We start from the raw sequence: 17,151 nt of genomic DNA, 5'->3' as shown, positions 1-17,151 counted from the left end.
CTCCTCCTCCGGCAGATCCGATTGGTTTGTCCCCGCCTCAACCACCCGTCAATCAGAGCGTAACTGCGGCTTCCCTGCCGTTCATGGCTGGCGGAGGGCGCATGGGCGGAAGGACCCGGCCCTGAGCCCCGCCCCCTCCTTCCATTGGACACTTCCGATGTCGATCAATGTGAGCCCCGCCCCTACCGGTGCTGATTGGCTCTCCCTGCTGCAGACACAAGGGGCGGGGGTGGAAGGGGATGACTGGCGGGTGTAGTGGGGGAATGATATGGGGGGGGAATGATATGGTGGGGGGGATGATATGGGGGGGGATGATATGGGGGGGGATGATATGATGGGGGGGATGATATGATGGGGGTGATATGATGGGGATGATATGATGGGGGGGTGGATATGATGGGAATGGGGGATATTGGGTGAGGGGATGGGGGGTTATTGGGTGAGGGGATGGGGGATATTGGGTGAGGGGATGGGGGGATATTGGGTGAGGGGTTGGGGTGAATATTGGTGAGGGGATGGGGGTATTGGGTGAGGGGATGGGGGGTATTGGGTGAGGGGATGGGGGGTATTGGGTGAGGGGATGGGGGTATTGGGTGAGGGGATGGGGGGATATTGGGTGAGGGGATGGGGGTGGGTGGGTGAGGGGATGGGGGGTAGGTGGGTGAGGGGATGGTGGGGTGGGTGAGGGGATGGGGGTATTGGGTGAGGGGATGGGGATATTGGGTGAGGGGTTGGGGGGATATTGGGTGAGGGGTTGGGGGGATATTGGGCGAGGGGATGGGGTATTGTGTGAGGGAATGGGGGATATTGGGTGTGGGGATGGGGGGATATTGGGTGTGGGGATGGGGGGATATTGGGTGAGGGGTTGGGGGGATATTGGGTGAGGGGATGGGGGGATATTGGGTGTGGGGATGGGGGTATTGGGTGAGGTGATGGGAAGAGATTGGGGGAGGGAAGGGGATGATTGGTGGAGATAATGGGCGGGGGTATAAGAGGGAATATTGAGTGGGGTTAGCGGCTATTTGGGGGGATCGGAGTGGGTATTTGTGTGGGAAATCACTGCAGCAGTTCGACGGGCAGTCACCTAGGCCCAACCATCTTCAGCCGTTTCATCAATGACCTTCCTTCCAACCTTAGGCCAGGCGTGGGGACGTTTGCTGATAATTACTTCATGTTCAGTGCCATTTGCGACTCCTCAGATGTTGAAGCATTCCATTTGCAAATGGAGCAAGGCCTGGACAATATCCAGGCCTGTATTGACAAGTGGCAAATGTTCCGACACTCTGGATGAGTGTGCTGTCAATTCAGTCCCCACAGGCCACCGAGTCCCCATGTAAATGAAGGAAGAAATAATTTGTACAAAGTTTTTGAGGCCTTTGGCCCTCGACTGCTCCAATGATTTACAGGCACAAGATTTGTAAGTGAAACACAAAAAAACTGTTCAATTATAACAAGATAAGAGCATGTAAAGGTGATAATAGAACAATGGTCTGCTAATCTAATTATTCCCCTTCACCGTCCCACCCTTATAGGGATCTTATAGAAACATTTAAAATTATGAAGGGAATCGATAGGATAGATGCGGGCAGGTTGTTTCCACTGGCGGGTGAAAGCAGAACTAGGGGACATAGCCTCAAAATAAGGGGAAGTAGATTTAGGACTGAGTTTAGGAGGAACTTCTTCACCCAAAGGGTTGTGAATCTATGGAATTCCCTGCCCAGTGATGCAGTTTTGCTCCTTCATTAAATGTTTTCTAGATAAAGATAGATAGTTTTTTGAGGAATAAAGGGTTATGGTTTTCGGGCCGGAAAGTGGAGCGGGGTCCACAAAAGATCAGCCATGATCTCATTGAATGGCGGAGCAGGCTCGAGGGGCCAGATGGCCGACTCCTGCTCCTAGTTCTTATGTTCTTATCAGTGGAAACACTGGCTGCTCTGTTTACCTGGAGTGACCTCCAGCCAAGATATCAGAGAGAGAGAGAGAGATGCACCCTTTTCTGGAAGAGATATTCTTCTCAGCCCCCGAGTTCAGATCAAACTGAAACTCAAACAGTCACACAGCAAGGAACTTTCTAGAACAGTTAGCATTGCGAATCTTCCAAGTCTCGGGATTTCAATGGAACCGATTGGCTCCTGGCTAAGCCCATCAAATTGTTATCACTGGACAAGGCCAAATAGCCCATTGTTTAGGGGTGTGTACGACAGTCATCATTTGGACCAGTCCAAATAGCACCTGACACAGGGGTTTGTGCTTGTTTAAAAATAAAGACTGGGATACAATAAAAGCCAGAAGAACAGAGAATAAAGGAATTATACAAGAAAAGCTAGATTTAAACAGGGAAAGAAAGGTTTAACATTAAGATACCAACACAAGTGACATTCCCCACCACGCAATTGTCAGGCAATGAATCAAATCATCGCCCCTTGACATTCTGTTCAATGGCCATCACTGAAACCTAATATCCTGGGAGCTACCAGCAACTAGTCATATAAATACTGTGGCTACAAGAGGTGAAAGGCTGGGACTCCTGTGGCAAGCTCACCTCCTGAATCATTTTAATGCAAAGGGAATGGAATCATAGATAGAAAATAGTAGCAGGAGGAGGCCATTCACTATGATCGAGTACAACAGGCATTGTCAAACTCAGGGGCGCGACCCGCGGGTGTCGGGAGGGTCGCAGAGCTTCCGATCGCGCAAATCCACGCGCAGCAGCCGGCTTTTAATAATGCCTTCAAAATGTCCAGGAACAGATTTTAAAAAATTCGGCCACACTGCGTATGCGTGCCCGATCATCGGTGCGCATGCGCAGTGCGGCCGTTTTTTTTTATATGGTCACAGGCTTTTTTTTTTCAAGTTCAGGAGGTCAAAGGATCCATTGGGGCCAAAGGGACCCAACACCATTTCCTCCAGCAACAAACATGGTAAGAGAAAATGGTGGGTTGCGCAATTCGGCCAGCGTGGGTCGCGAAGGTCGGCCGGGTTGGGTCCCGAAGGTTGGCCGGTTGGTCAAAAATGGGTCCCCGGAAAAAAGTTTGAAAAAGACTGGAGTACAACACCCTGATCCCGTCATTCACCCCTCCATCCCTTAGAATATAAAAGTGAGGAGGTCTTGCGACAACTGTGATAATGATTGTCGTATAGACCCTTCTGGTTCACGAATGTATTTTAAGAAAAGAAATCTGCCGTCCTTACCTGATCTGGCCCACATGTGACTCCAGACCCAACAATGTGGTTGACTCTTAAATGCCCTCTGAAATGGCCTCGTGAGCCACTCAGTTCAAGGGCATGCATGGAAAAAAAAAGGCAGTGAATTCCAGCCGTCCCCACCCTTGGGTGAAAAGATTCTTCCTCGTTCCTTCCACCAATCACCTTAATCTACATCAATTCCTGTGGATTGACCCCTCAGCTAGGGAACATAATTAGGAGCAGAAGTAGGCAAAATAATCCCTTCGATCTAGCTCCGCCATTCAGTCAAATCATGCCTGATCTCTTACTGGCCTCCCTATCTGTTCCTCAAATTCGCCAACCTCTACGAGAAGTAGTGCCTCCTCATCTCAGTTTTAAATCTACCGTCTCTCAACCATCGCCCCAGAAGGGGGAACATTTGGGGCACGATTTGACTAAATGGGAACCCAATCCCATATTCTCAGCAATAGACTTTAATTGAATGAGAGGTATTTAATATCTCTCGGCCATTGTTCCTCAGCTGTCCTCCCCTCAATGATTTGTGCCCAGCCCACTTACTCTGCCGGAAACGAGTCTCTGCTGTCACTCTTGATTTTTTGTAAACTTTAATTGGGAAACAGGAAGCGACGAATGCTGTGTTACTGGAAAAGCTGTATTGATTGAGAGGCACTCCCTGGACTTCCAGCTGCTGCTCTGCTTTCAACTCGGGTGAAATCTGCAGCAAAATAAGTGAGCAATCGCAGGCACTGTTTACATTGGGAGGGCTGGAGTTAAACCGTCTGGGGAGACTGGAGAGAGCAGGCAGGGAAGTAACATAAGAGAGAGAGAGAGAGAGGGAGAAAGAAGGTAACAGGCAGGAGTTTGCATCAACACGACAGGCAAACGGCAACGTGATTACGGCCGGATGGTCTGTATTTTTGTTGTTGCTGTGGGGTGATGTTAATGAAGTGATGGAGGCAACTTGGGACAAGTGGGAGAGACCAAGCCACGGCTGAGAGTGTCTGAAGCCTGAGCTCCGGGGAACGCAGGTGCTGACACACTTGAGGCTGAGCACACGCCGGGAGCATGTCACCTAACCTTCGCCCTCCCCAGTGTTGGCCACACCCGACTTGTCCTTGGATTTGCTCGTTAACAGGCCCGCAGAGACTGGGCTCTGCCCCGGGGACCCTCAAAGCTGGCTCAGCCCCAGTCACAGTGTCTGACAATAACCTGTGGGACTGAGGCAGCTAGGGAGGCCCAAGCAGGACTGGTAGCGAATATTGGAGGGAGAGACTGTTGACGGATATTGGAGTGAGGAGTGCGGGATATTGGAGGGATGGGAGGGGGCGGGAAATTGGAGTGAGGCAAGGTTGATGGACATTGGAGCGAGAAAGGTGGGGAATATTGGAGGGGCTTGATGGAAATTGGGGTGAGGGGCAGAGATATTGGAGGGGATGGGGGCTATTGGAGGGGATGGGGGCTATTATGAGGGGTGGGGATAGTGGAGGGAGGGGTGTTGGATATTAGAAGGATGGGTTGATGATTCGGGGAGCGGTGGGGGATATTGGTGTGGGATATTGGAGAGGGGGGATATTGGGCAGGTGGGATATTGGTGTGGTGGGATATTGGGGAGGGGGGATATTGGGGAGGGGGTATATTGGCGTGGGATATTGGGGAGGGGGGATATTGGGGAGGGGGTATATTGGCGTGGGATATTGGGGAGGGGGTATATTGGTGAGGGATATTGGAGAGGGGAGATATTGGAGAGGGGGGATATTGGAGAGGGGGGATATTGGAGAGGGGGGATATTGGAGAGGGGGGACATTGGAGAGGGGGGGGATATTGGAGAGGGGGGGGACATTGGAGAGGGGGGGACATTGGAGAGGGGGGGACATTGGGGAGATGGGATATCGGTGTGGGATATTGGGAAGGGGGGATATTGGTGTGGGATATTAAAAGGAGGGGTGGGGGATATTGGGAGGGATGTGGGCTCTTGGAGGGGGTGAAGCACCTTGGAGGGAGAGGTGGGGGTTACTTGGGGAGGGGGTACATTGGTGGGAGGGGGAGCGAGACTGCAGTGTTGCAGTACAGAGGGATCTGGGTGTCGTTATACATGATAATGAAAGTTAGTATGCAGTTGATTAGGAAAGCAAATTGAGTGACATTGCCCTTGAATGCAAAGGGAATAGAAACGCATGTAGAAAATAGAAGCAGGAGGAGGTCATTTGGCCCTTCGAGCCTGCTCCACCAATCATTATGATTATGGCTGATCACTGAGTACTGAACCCGTCTTTCCCCCATATCACATGGAGTATAAAAGTGGGGAAGTCTTGCTACCACTGTGTTAATGATTGTCAGGGGGTCACGGTGGTGCAGTGGTTAGCACTGCTACCTCATGGCGCTGAGGACTCGGGTTTGATCCCGGCCCTGGGTCATTGTCTGTATTTAGTTTGCACATTCTCCCCGTGTTTGCGTGGGTCTCACACCCACGACCAAAAGATGTGCAGGGTAGGTGAATTGACCGTGTTAAATTGCCCCTGAAATGGAAATAAATAATTGGGTACTCTAAATTTAAAAAAGATACAGATTGTCATATAAACCCATCTGGTTCACAAATGTCCTTTAGGGAAGGAAATCTGCCGTCCTTGCCTAATCTGGCCTACATGTGACTCCAGCCGCAGCAATGTGATTGCCTCTTAATAACCCTCTGAAATGGCCTCTCAAGCCACTCAGTTCAAGGGTAATTAGGTACCAATGAAATTTTTTAAAAAGGCAGTGAATTCCAGCTGCCGCCCACCCTCTGCGTGAAAAGGTTCTTTCTGATTCCTTCCACCAATCACCTTAAATCTAAGCCCCTGCCCCTATTGCTTGATCCCTCAGCTGGGGGGACATAAGAATTAGGAGCAGAAGTGGGCAATTCAGCCTCTCAAGCCTACTTCGCCATTCAATCAGATCATCATAGAGTGTAGAAGAAGGCCATTCAGCCCATCGAGTCTGCATCAGCCCTTGGAAAGAGTACCCCATTTAAGCCCATGCCTCCACCCTATCCCTGGAACCCAGTAGCCCCCACCCAATCTTTTTTATTTTTGGACACTAAGTGCAGTTAAAGTGAAGTTAGCTGTACGCTCTAATATGCAGACTTGCCAAAAAAAGTGATCACGCCCACAATGGGTGGGATTTACATCGCAACGTTTCCCGAGATTGGGAGGCGTTGCAAGTCTTGTAGATCCGGGGGGGGGGGGGTCCCCCCGGCTGCTTCACGTTGCGCCATGGAGTGCTGCTTTCCAGGTGCATTGTGGCCATTCAATCGCGTCCCTTGTCTACGTTTACTTCAACAATCCCTGTTAGTATTTTATATATCTGATGTGACCATCAATTCACTAGAGACACTATTGGAAGTAAACTGTGGTTTTAATAGTCTTACAACTGAGCCTGCCTGCGACCAGAAGAACTGAGAGCAGGCTCACGGCTGCAGCACTTTATACTTCTGGTAGTGGGAGGGGCCATGGGTGTAGCCCTGTACAGGCTCCTCATCTCCCCCTATGGGCAGAGCCGCGCAACGGCTCACATACAGAGCCCACAAGGACATAATACAATGCAATGTAATACAGTGTGAATTACAATGCAGTATGAATTCACCACATTCACCCCCTGTAAAAGAAAATCAAGTCCTGCGGGGTTAACGGGTCTACAAGTTGAGCCGGTCCGGTGGCCGAGTCGTCCTTTGGGATCGGCGGAGCACCGGGGTTGCAGCCTCTTCAGGTGGCTGGGTGGTGACGATCGGTGTGGGTATGAGGGTGGACTCCGGGGGTGTTTCGGTCCGAGCTTCATTCCTGACCGGTGTGGGGGGCACAGGAAACCTATAGGCGTGGGGGTGCCGAACGTGGGCAGGGAACCTATAGGCACAGGGCGTGGGGGGTTGGATGGGGTGTAGTGTGAGGGGTACTTTGGCGGTGGTGGTGGTGGATCCTGCAGGCGCCAGGTCCCGGAGGGAAATGGTGTCCTGACAGCCGTCGGGGTATTCAATAAAGGCGTAGTGGGGGTTCGAGTGAAGCAGTAGCACTTTCTCTACTAGCTGGTCTGTTTTGTGTGTCCGGGCGTGCTTCCGGAGGAGAACCGGGCCCGTTGTCCTCAACCAGGATGGAAGTGAAGCCCCTGTGGTAGTGCCCCTGGAGAAAATAAATAATCGTTTGTGAGGGGTCTGGTTGGCGGCAGTGCATGGAGTGCGTCGGGGAGGACCTCCTGCCAGTGAGAGGCCGGGAGATTCCTGGACCGTAGGGTCAGTAGGACGGTCTTCCAGACCGTCGCGTTCTCCCTCTCCACCTGCCCGTTCCCCCTGGGGTTGTAGCTGGTAGTCCTGCTCGAGGCGATGCCCTTGTCGAGCAGGTACTGACGCAGCTCGTCGCTCATGAAGGACGAACCCCTGTCGCTGTGTACGTAGCTGGGGAAACCAAACAGGGTGAAGACACTGTGCAGGGCTCTGATGACTGTGTGGGAGGTCATATTGGGGCACGGGATGGCAAAGGGGAAGCGGGAGAATTCGTCGATGACGTTAAGAAAGTACACGTTTCGATTGGTTGAGGGGAGTGGCCCTTTGAAATCGATGCTCAGGCGTTCAAAGGGCAGGGATGCCTTTACCAGGTGGGCCTTGTCTGGTCTATAGAAGTGCGGTTTGCAGATCGGGCAATCCCTGGTGATGGCTTTTACCTCCTCGGTGGAGAAAGACAGATTTCGTACTTTGACATAGTGGGCGAGCCAGGTGACCCCCGGGTGGCAGAGGTCATTGTGGATAGCTTTCAGGCGGTCGTCTTGCGTGCTGGTGCATGTGCCGCGGGACAGGGCATCTGGGGGCTCGTTGAGCTTCCCCGGTCGATATATGATATCGTAATTATAGGTGGAGAGTTTGATCCTCCACTGCAAGATTTTATCATTTTTAATTTTGCCCCTTTGCGAGTTGTCGAACATGAAGGCAACAGATCTTTGGTCAGTGATGAGGGTAAACCTCCTACCTGCGAGATAGTGCCTCCAGTGCCGTACGGCTTCCACAATGGCTTGAGCTTCTTTTTCGACTGAGGAATGTCGAAGTTCCGAAGCGGAGAGGGTTCGGGAGAAGAAGGCGACTGGACTACCTGCCTGATTCAGAGTGGTGGCGAGAGCGACCTCTGAGGCGTCGCTCTCCACCTGAAAGGGGACGGATTCATCCACCGCCCGCATGGCGGCTTTGGCGATGTCGTCCTTGATGCAGTTGAAGGCCTGGCGGGCCTCAGCTGACAGTGGGAAGAGTGTGGTCTTAAATATAGTGGGCGGGCTTTGTCCGCATACTGGGGGACCCACTGGCCCTAATAAGAGAAGAATCCCAGGCACCTCTTGAGGGCCCTGGGACAATGAGGGAGAGGGAGTTGTAAGGGGGGAGCATACGGTCCGGGTCGGGGCCCAGGACTCCGTTTTCCACGACATAGCTGAGGATGGCTAGTCTGGTAGTGCGGAAAACGCATTTCTCCGTATTATAGGTGAGGTTGAGTTTCTGGGCGGTTTGGAGAAATCGGTGGAGGTTGGCGTCGTGGTCCTGCTGGTCATGGCCGCAGATGGTGACATTGTCCAAGTACGGAAACGTGGCCCGCAGCCCGTACTGGTCCACCATTCGGTCCATTGTTCATTGGGACACCGATATCTCCCAATCGATATTTTCCAAACCCCCCCAATCTGAGGGTCGCTTCTCGATGGGTGGGGCGGTTTCTATGGTGCTTCGAATGCCGTGTAGTGGCGGTCCTCCAGGCGGATTGGGAGTTGGTGGTAAGCAGACTTCAGATACACCGTGGAGAATATGCGGTACTGGGTGATCTGATTGACCATGTCTGCAATTCTGGGGAGGGGGTACGCATCGAGGTGTGTGAACCGGTTAATGGTTTGGCTATAATCGACCACCATCCGGAACTTTTCCCCGGTCTTGACGACCACCACCTGAGCTCTCCAGGGGCTGTTACTGGCCCCTATGACTCCCTCACTTAGGAGCCGCTGGACTTCGGCTCTAACAAATACCCTGTCCTGCAGGCTAAACTGCCTGCTGCGAGTGGCTACTGGTTTGCAGTTAGCAGTGAGATTAGCGAAGAGTGGAGGGGGAGTCAATTTCCAGAGTCGCTAGACTTAAGATAGTGAGTGGAGGTAGGGGTCTGCCGAAGCTGAGTGTGAGGCTCTTGTGATTACATTGGAGATCGAGCCTGAGTAAGAGTGGGGTGCAGAGGTCGGGGAGTACGTACAGCTGGAAATTAGAGTAGCTGGCGCCCTGAATCGTTCGGGTCGTGACGGTGCGCCCTTGTATGTGGACCGAGTGCGAGCCCGAGCCGAGGGAGATAGTTTGCCGTGCAGGGAAGATAGGGAGCGAACAACGTCTTAACATGTCAGAATGTATGAAGCTCTCGGTGCTCCTGGAGTCGAAGAGGCACGGTGTCCTGTACCCGTTGATCTTAACGGACATCATCGAGCTCTGGAGGTGTTTCAGTTTCCTACTGTTTGCCTCTCTCTCCCTTTTTGAACTGCGCCGTCACATTAGTGTGTTTCCAATCCACCGGGACTATTTCTGAATCCATGGAATTTTGAAATATCCTAACCAATGCATCTACTATCTCCGCTGCCACTTCCCTTAATACCCTCGGGTGCAGGCCACTACGTCCCTGAGACCTATCTGCCTTTCGTCCCATCAGTTTATTCAATACCTTCTCCCCAGTGATGGTTATTGCACCAAGTTCCTCTGCATTAACTGCAGTTTTTGGAAAGTTTTTAATTACCCTCTACCGTGATGTGGAGATGCCACCATTGGACTGGGGTGAGCGCAGTAAGAAGTCTTACAACACCAGGTTAAAGTCCAGGTTTAAACCGTATGGGGGGACTGGAGAGAGCAGACAGGGATTGAGGGAAGCAACATACCAAGAGAGAGAGAGAGAGAGCGAGGAGGTAGGTAAAACATTCTTTGGAGATTTATTTGGCAAGCTGCCTGGACTTTACCACCTTGTTTTAGAGAGAGATTTCCCCACGGCAGAGTGGCTCCCAGATGACAGAGAGTCAGACACTCCCCTCCCCCATCCCACCCTGCCACAAGAACTCGCAGGGAACAAGAGACACTCCCCTGCTCTGGACACGTGCACAGAAATGCCGAGGGACAGCCAGATATTTCCTGGGGACAGGGTAATGGGCAGGAAGTGTGGGCACCAGTTTGCATCCCACAAGACCCGCCAACGGCAGCATGACAACGGCCTGTTGCTGTTGCTGTGCGTTGATGTTGATGATGAAGCGATGGAGGCACTGTGGGACACCGGGGCGGGACCACGCCACGGCTGAGAGTCTGCGAAGCCTGAGCCCCGCACCCATCCCTGCGTGCCCGGGAAACGTAGGTGCTGACACCCGTGAATCTGAGGACACGCCAGGAGCATGTTACCGCATGTTGCCTCATCTTCCTGGCATTCCCCTCCCCAGCCCCTGGCAGTGTTGGCCACACCCGACTTGGCCTTTGTTTTGTTCAGTCACGCCCACAGACACTGGGCTATGTTCCCGGGACCACAAGGAAGTGATGTTGAAAGCTAACAAAAGTTTAAATTACACGATTGTGGTGGTATGATTTGCATAGCTGCCTGCCATTGGTGCAGAACACTGGCTTACCATTGGCCCTGGTCGGTCATGTGCCTCTCGACTGGTTGGTTGAGACCAGTCATGTGACGGCTCCCCGATTGGTCGAGAGTCTGAGTTAACCCCGCCTCCAGGGCAGGGTATAAATACCCAGTACTCCCGGCGGTCGTCCTTATACTGTAATCGACCGCAGGGCTAACTTCTAGCTTATTAAAGCCTAACTTTTGTACAGCAACTCGTCTCGCGTTCGATTGATGGACTACGATATACAACTCCCCTCGCTGATCCACATCCTGGTCGGGGCTTTTATGTCTGGTAAGCTTCCTGAATGGGGAAGCTCGAATTCATCCCAGGTCACAGAGAACCTGACGGTCCACATCCTGTGACTCTCATGGGGGTAACAACAGGTGGGTTTGCTCATACTAACCAGGCCCTGGCAGTAGGGGGCGGCTCCAATCTGCATTGGCATCCACGAGCAGCAGGAAGGGGCTTACATAGAACAGTACAGGCCCTTCAGCCCACGATGTTGTGCCGACCACATCTTAATTGAAGATCCACCTAACCTACACCCCTTCAATTTACTGTTGTCCATGTGCCTGTCTAAGAGTCGCTTAAATGTCCCCAATGACTCTGACTCCACCACCTCTGCTGGCAGTGCATTCCACACACCCACCACTCTCTGTGTAAAGAACCAATCTCTGACATCTCCCCTATACCCTTCCTCCAATCACCTGAAAATTATGTCCCCTCGTGACAGCCATTTCCGCCCTGGGGAAAAGTCTCTACCTATCCACGCCTCCCATCACCTTGTACACCTCTATCAAGTCGCCTCTCTTCCTCCTTCGCTCCAGTGAGAAAAGTCCTAGCTCACTCAACCTTTCTCCATGAGACATGCCCTCCAGTCCAGGCAGCATCCTGGTAAATCTCCTCTGCACCCTCTCCAAAGCATTCACATCTGGAACATGGGCCTGATGTTTTGGCCCTGAGGGAACTCTCAACAGCCTCCAATCATACGTTTTTAACAGTGAAGCACTCCTGATTCGTGTCTTGGCAATACTGACGGGAGTCAGTGCTGTCTGAGCTTCGTTGCAGAGGGGTGTTGGAGACAGAAAGACAGGCGGGCAACTAGCTCGGTGTCCACGCTGTTATTGACAGCTTTTTATTTTTTTCTTGTTAACCTTCCAGCCACACCATGGAAAGGACCTGCGGACTCCTCACAGCGAAGAACATCCCAGGTAAAGGATCGTCCGGTTTCCTGTCACACGGAGACGGCATTGTGGGAACGGGCCCACTCTGTTGGCGTCACAAAGGGAGATGACATAGCCTGGTCTGTCCTTATGGTTGGAATATGTGTGGGCGTGTGGCTGGAGAGCATTCCAGACGGAATTGAGAGGGTTGTCATGGGAATGGCCGCGGCCCCTTACTTTCATTTTACCCCCCTGTGCCCACGGCCAATGTATTTAATGCTATCCTGATCCCTTTCCCTGTGGAGCGTCAGTGCCTGATGATCTCAAATCACTGACTCACTTAATTGACCTCACGAACCATTTCATGCCACGCTGTTTGTCAAGTAGTTGTGTGCATGTTGGTTTCCCTTCCTTCAGTGCATGGGCCAAACGTTTTTAGGCTGTTAGTTGCTCCACGGGTAACAAATCACATCTGCAGACTCAGACCGGCGTTCCCAGTATCGTGCCACACATTCCAGAATTTCAGGTCGTCTTATCAGAAGTTCAGGGTGCGGGGTCAGCGGTTTTGGGCAGGAGGTGGGGCCTGTGGGGGGAGAGTTGGTGTCAGTCTGAAGATCTTTTCCTAGCTTGCCCAGCATGTTCCGGCTATCATAGATAGTGGTCAGTATGTAGTTCTCTTTCAAAGGTTCACAGGCAAGGAAAGGGAAGTGGTTTGGGATCGTTAGGGTTTTGTACAATGGGAGTAAATGGGAATGCGTTGCGTTTGTTAGCTTCCAACACTGCCGCCCCTGACGGTACTGTTCTGTCCCCTGTCACAGTTCCCCTGCGGAGTATCTCGGTGGAGGTGGAGGTGAAGGGTTTCGTGGCTGACGTGTCTGCGAGCCTGGAGTACAAGAATGAGGAGACCAATCCTGTGGAGGCCGTCTTCGTCTTCCCCATGGACAGTGATGCTGCTGTCTACAACTTCCAGGCCGTGGTTGATGGGAAGACAATTGTGGCCAAGATTAAGGAGAAAGAACAGGTGAGAAATTGGGGTGGGGCGCAGAGTTAATTTCAGAGGCCAGTCGGTTTTGTTGTGGGCCAGGGTTTAGAGAACTCCAAAGTGTATCATGGAGTTCACCTGACCCACAACTTGTAATAGATTGTGGTATGGGGAGCACACGGCCCACTCTACAGGGGTGGTACAGCAGAAAGGGAAAGTATTTGTTAAAAGCAAAACAATGTTTATTCTATGAACTTTTTTAAACATACAGTGAACATCTTAGCAACCATCAATTCAAATACAACCCCCAAAGAATACAACACTAAGTAATCCTTAAGCTGTCCTTTTACCATCCATAAGACTTAAAAAAAGAACTTTTAACAGAAGCACATCAGGTTAAAGTCACTACTGAGAGCAGTTATTAGTTTTAAATCACCAAAGGATCGATTTACAGTCTTTAGATTACAGAGAGATTCAAACCCCTTCTGGCTGTGACTGCAGCTATCCAGCTCTGCATACAAAACTAAAACCCACCCTGCAGCAAACCGCCTAAAACGAAAGTAAAAATCTGACAGACAGCCCAGCTCCACCCACACTCTGACATTACTGATAAACACCCATTTCTTAAAGGTACATTTCTTAAACACCCATTTCTTACAGGTACTCTCACATAACATTTTGTCCAAGTGGAAGTCACTCCTTTCTCACCCCTCCCCACTCGCAGGCCAAGGACGAGTATGACGACGCCATCTCGGCTGGACATGAAGCCTTTCTACTGGAGGAGGACAGCAGCAGCAGCGACATTTTCACCTGCACCGTGGGCAACCTGCCCCCAGCTCAGAGCGCCAGCATCTCCTTCTCCTTTGTCCAGGAGCTGGCGATCGAGGCCGATGGGGCGGTGCGATTTGCACTACCCGCCGTTCTGAACCCCCGTTACACGCCGACAGGTGAGCCTCATATCCTCGCGTTATATTTGCGAGCATCATTCGGTGGAATGGTCCGGAAGGATGTGTCAGTGTCAATACTTGCACGGGGTTAGATACAGAGTAAAGCTGCCTCTACACTGTCCCCATCAAACACTCCCAGGACAGGTACAGCACGGGGTTAGATACAGAGTAAAGCTCCCTCTACACTGTCCCCATCAAACACTCCCAGGACAGGTACAGCACGGGGTTAGATACAGAGTAAAGCTCCCTCTACACTGTCCCCATCAAACACTCCCATTTAGCTACTTCGTGATCCTGATACACGGGAACAAGAGGAGGCCCATTCAGCCCCTTCTCCAGCCTGTTACACAGGAACAGGAGGAGGCCCATTCAGCCCCTTCTCCAGCCTGTTACACAGGAACAGGAGGAGGCCATTCAGCCCCTTCTCCAGCCTGTTACACAGGAACAGGAGGAGGCCCAGTCAGCCCCTTCTCCAGCCTGTTACACATGAACAGGAGGAGGGCCATTCAGCCCCTTCTCCAGCCTGTTACACAGGAACAAGAGGAGGCCCATTCAGCCCCTTCTCCAGCCTGTTACACAGGAACAGGAGGAGGCCCATTCAGCCCCTTCTCCAGCCTGTTGAACAGGAGGAGGCCGTTTCAGCCCCTTCTCCAGCCTGTTACACAGGGAACAGGAGGAGGCCCATTCAGCCCCTTCTCCAGCCTGTTACACAGGAACAGGAGGAGGCCCATTCAGCCCCTTCTCCAGCCTGTTACACAGGAACAGGAGGAGGCCCATTCAGCCTGTTACACATGAACAGGAGGAGGCCCATTCAGCCCCTTCTCCAGCCTGTTACACAGGAACAGGAGGAGGCCCATTCAGCCCCTTCTCCAGCCTGTTACACATGAACAGAAGGAGGGCCATTCAGCCCCTTCTCCAGCCTGTTACACAGGAACAGGAGGAGGCCCATTCAGCCCCTTCTCCAGCCTGTTACACAGGAACAGGAGGAGGCGATTAAGAGCATTTTGGGGTTGGACCACCTTTTGGTCAGATGGTTTATCTGTACCTTGACCTGTCCACCCACGTTGTGTCTGTAAGCCCTTTTATCCATGCCTCATGTAAATTAGTCACTATTCTTTTTTAATGTTTTGATTGACACACCCTCCGGCCTGCCTGGCCCCAGCCTGAATATCATCATGTTGGTGTTATGATCGCAGACCAGACCAGTACAGAGGCTAGAATACTGGACCGAGACCCCAATATTTTAGTATATCTTAAGACTATGCGGAAAGAATGATTCGCTCCAGGAGCAGAAAAATAGGGTTCGATGTATTTCTAAAACAAAACTTTATTATAAACATAATATTCAACTTATAGTTCCACACCTGAAAAAGAACAGCTTACAATTACCCTTTAACACACTGTACAATTTCCCATTCTACAACAAGAAAATAAGCATACAGTTCTTAATCTAGTTTCAAATTAGCAGGACATAGAATAATACCAGATTCTGTCTCTGGTTCGAACCCTTCAGACTCTGGCTGAAAGTCATCAAATAACTGCTCCGACTGGGTTGTTTCAGCCTCTTCCTCGTCTTTGGCCAAGACTGCTTTGCTTTAAAATATTATTACTCATTTTTAAAAAAAAACTATCCTACTTGGAAAGAATTAATGCAATGAGAGTCAGGCAGATCTGAACTCAAATCCTCTCTTTTTCAAAGCTCTGCAAAACTCACTGTCTCTCTGTCTTTCTGAGCTCCCCCCAGCCGTCGTTAATGGAATTTACAGTGCGGAATGACCTCCTTTCCCCAAGCAAAAAAAACAAATGATCTCTGCAGGCTGCAAAAGCACATTAATGCCCCCAGGGACCTCAGCAGTCAAACCACAGTCCATTAGCCCAGATTGAAAAACACATTCCTTGTCAATTTCACCTGCTATTTTCCCAGAAGCAAAAGGAAATCCTTTTTCACAGAATCACAGAATCCCTACAGCGCCGAAGGAGGCCATTTGGCCCATCGGGTTTGCACCGACCCTCTGAAAGAGCACCCCACCTCTTCCCACTCACCCGCTCTATCCCCGTCACCCCACCTGTCCTACACATCTTTGGATACTAAGGAGATATTTTTAAGGGACACTGAGGATGGCTTCCACTTTCAAATTTGTCCTTATACCTTAAAGACCTGCTTATGGGACTACCCCGGGTCACTGTCCGTGTGGAAGTTTGCACATTCTTCCCCCCCCCCCCCCCCCCCGTGTCTACCTCAATTGAAAAAAATAAAATAATTGGGTACTCTAAATTTTAAACAAAAACAAATAAACCCCAGCTTATGCACACGCATATTGAGCTGTAACAATATGGGATCAGGCCTTTACTGAGATGCCAGATGCACAATTCCCCTATGAGTGGTGCAATATAAAACACAACCAGAAACGATTTTTGCCTTTGATCATTACATTCCATGCATGTGACAAATGGTTCAAAATGAATCAAAGCTATGAGTACGCATCAGCAGAATCAACAGTCATTGAGTGAGTAAAGTACATTTTCATCTTCTTCACTCCTCCAAACATCTCATTAATTTTTTAATCATCTTTATTACAGTCACAAGTAGGCTCCCATTGCAATGAAGTTACTGTGAGGATCCCCCAGTCGCCACATTCCGGCGCCTGTCCTGGTCACAGAGGGAGAATTCAGAATGTCCAATTCACCTCACAGCACGTCTTTCGGGGACTTGTGGGAGGAAACCGGAGCACCCGGAGGAAACACACACAGACACGGAGTGAACGTGCAGACTCCACACAGACAGTGACCCAAGCCGGGAATCAAACCCGGGACGCTGGCGCTGTGAAGCGGCAGTGCTAACCACTGTGCTACTGTGCTGCCCTTAATTACTGTGGTCACGCTATCCTTTTGAGAACAGCTCCATTTCCCATGAACACGTGACCACATTGATAACGTTCCAGATCATCACAGGAATGCTGAGGTTCTTTTATTCTTTCACGGAATGTGGGCTTCCCGTGGCTGTCAGACCCTGGGCCTGAATTGTACATTCGGGGCATTCTCGAGGGTCGGGTTTTCCTCCGCTCCCGCCCGAGATCGCGTTGTTAACCCAACGTTACGCTGGACGGCCCGTCAACAGCCATCCTTGAAAGGCTGAATGCCGCTGGCAAGGGCGGGAGGGAGGAAGGCGGGCTCAGAGAAAATGGAGGGTGCGGGTCTGGCGCTTCCGATGTGTGTGGTGGTATGATTTGCATAGCTGTCTGCCATTGGT

General features: G+C 51.2%; 1 protein-coding gene across 1 annotated transcript; it reads left to right on the top strand.

Annotated features, from left to right (window-relative positions):
* Positions 1 to 1,141: 1,141 nt before the first annotated feature.
* LOC119951620 (von Willebrand factor A domain-containing protein 5A-like) lies at positions 1,142 to 15,177 on the top strand. Its single transcript, XM_038774800.1, has 5 exons — positions 1,142 to 1,417; positions 11,971 to 12,020; positions 12,791 to 12,993; positions 13,679 to 13,901; positions 15,098 to 15,177. Exons 1-5 carry the CDS (start codon positions 1,338 to 1,340, stop codon positions 15,175 to 15,177), a joined length of 636 nt encoding a protein of 211 aa, XP_038630728.1. The 5' UTR covers positions 1,142 to 1,337.
* The last annotated feature ends 1,974 nt before the right edge of the window (positions 15,178 to 17,151 follow it).

This window comes from Scyliorhinus canicula, chromosome 17 (assembly GCF_902713615.1).
Source record: "Scyliorhinus canicula chromosome 17, sScyCan1.1, whole genome shotgun sequence".
Lineage (NCBI taxonomy): Eukaryota > Metazoa > Chordata > Chondrichthyes > Carcharhiniformes > Scyliorhinidae > Scyliorhinus > Scyliorhinus canicula.
This window is presented reverse-complemented; position numbering and strand designations above follow the sequence as displayed.

Excerpts from the sequence above, each read along its gene's own strand:
- LOC119951620 (XM_038774800.1), top strand. The coding sequence starts at position 1,338 with ATGAAGGAAGAAATAATTTGTACAAAGTTTTTGAGGCCTTTGGCCCTC. Across the intron at positions 1,418-11,970 it reads GATTTACAGGCACAAGATTT|CCACACCATGGAAAGGACCT; the intron begins GTAAGTGAAACA and ends TTAACCTTCCAG. Across the intron at positions 12,994-13,678 it reads AGATTAAGGAGAAAGAACAG|GCCAAGGACGAGTATGACGA; the intron begins GTGAGAAATTGG and ends CCCCACTCGCAG.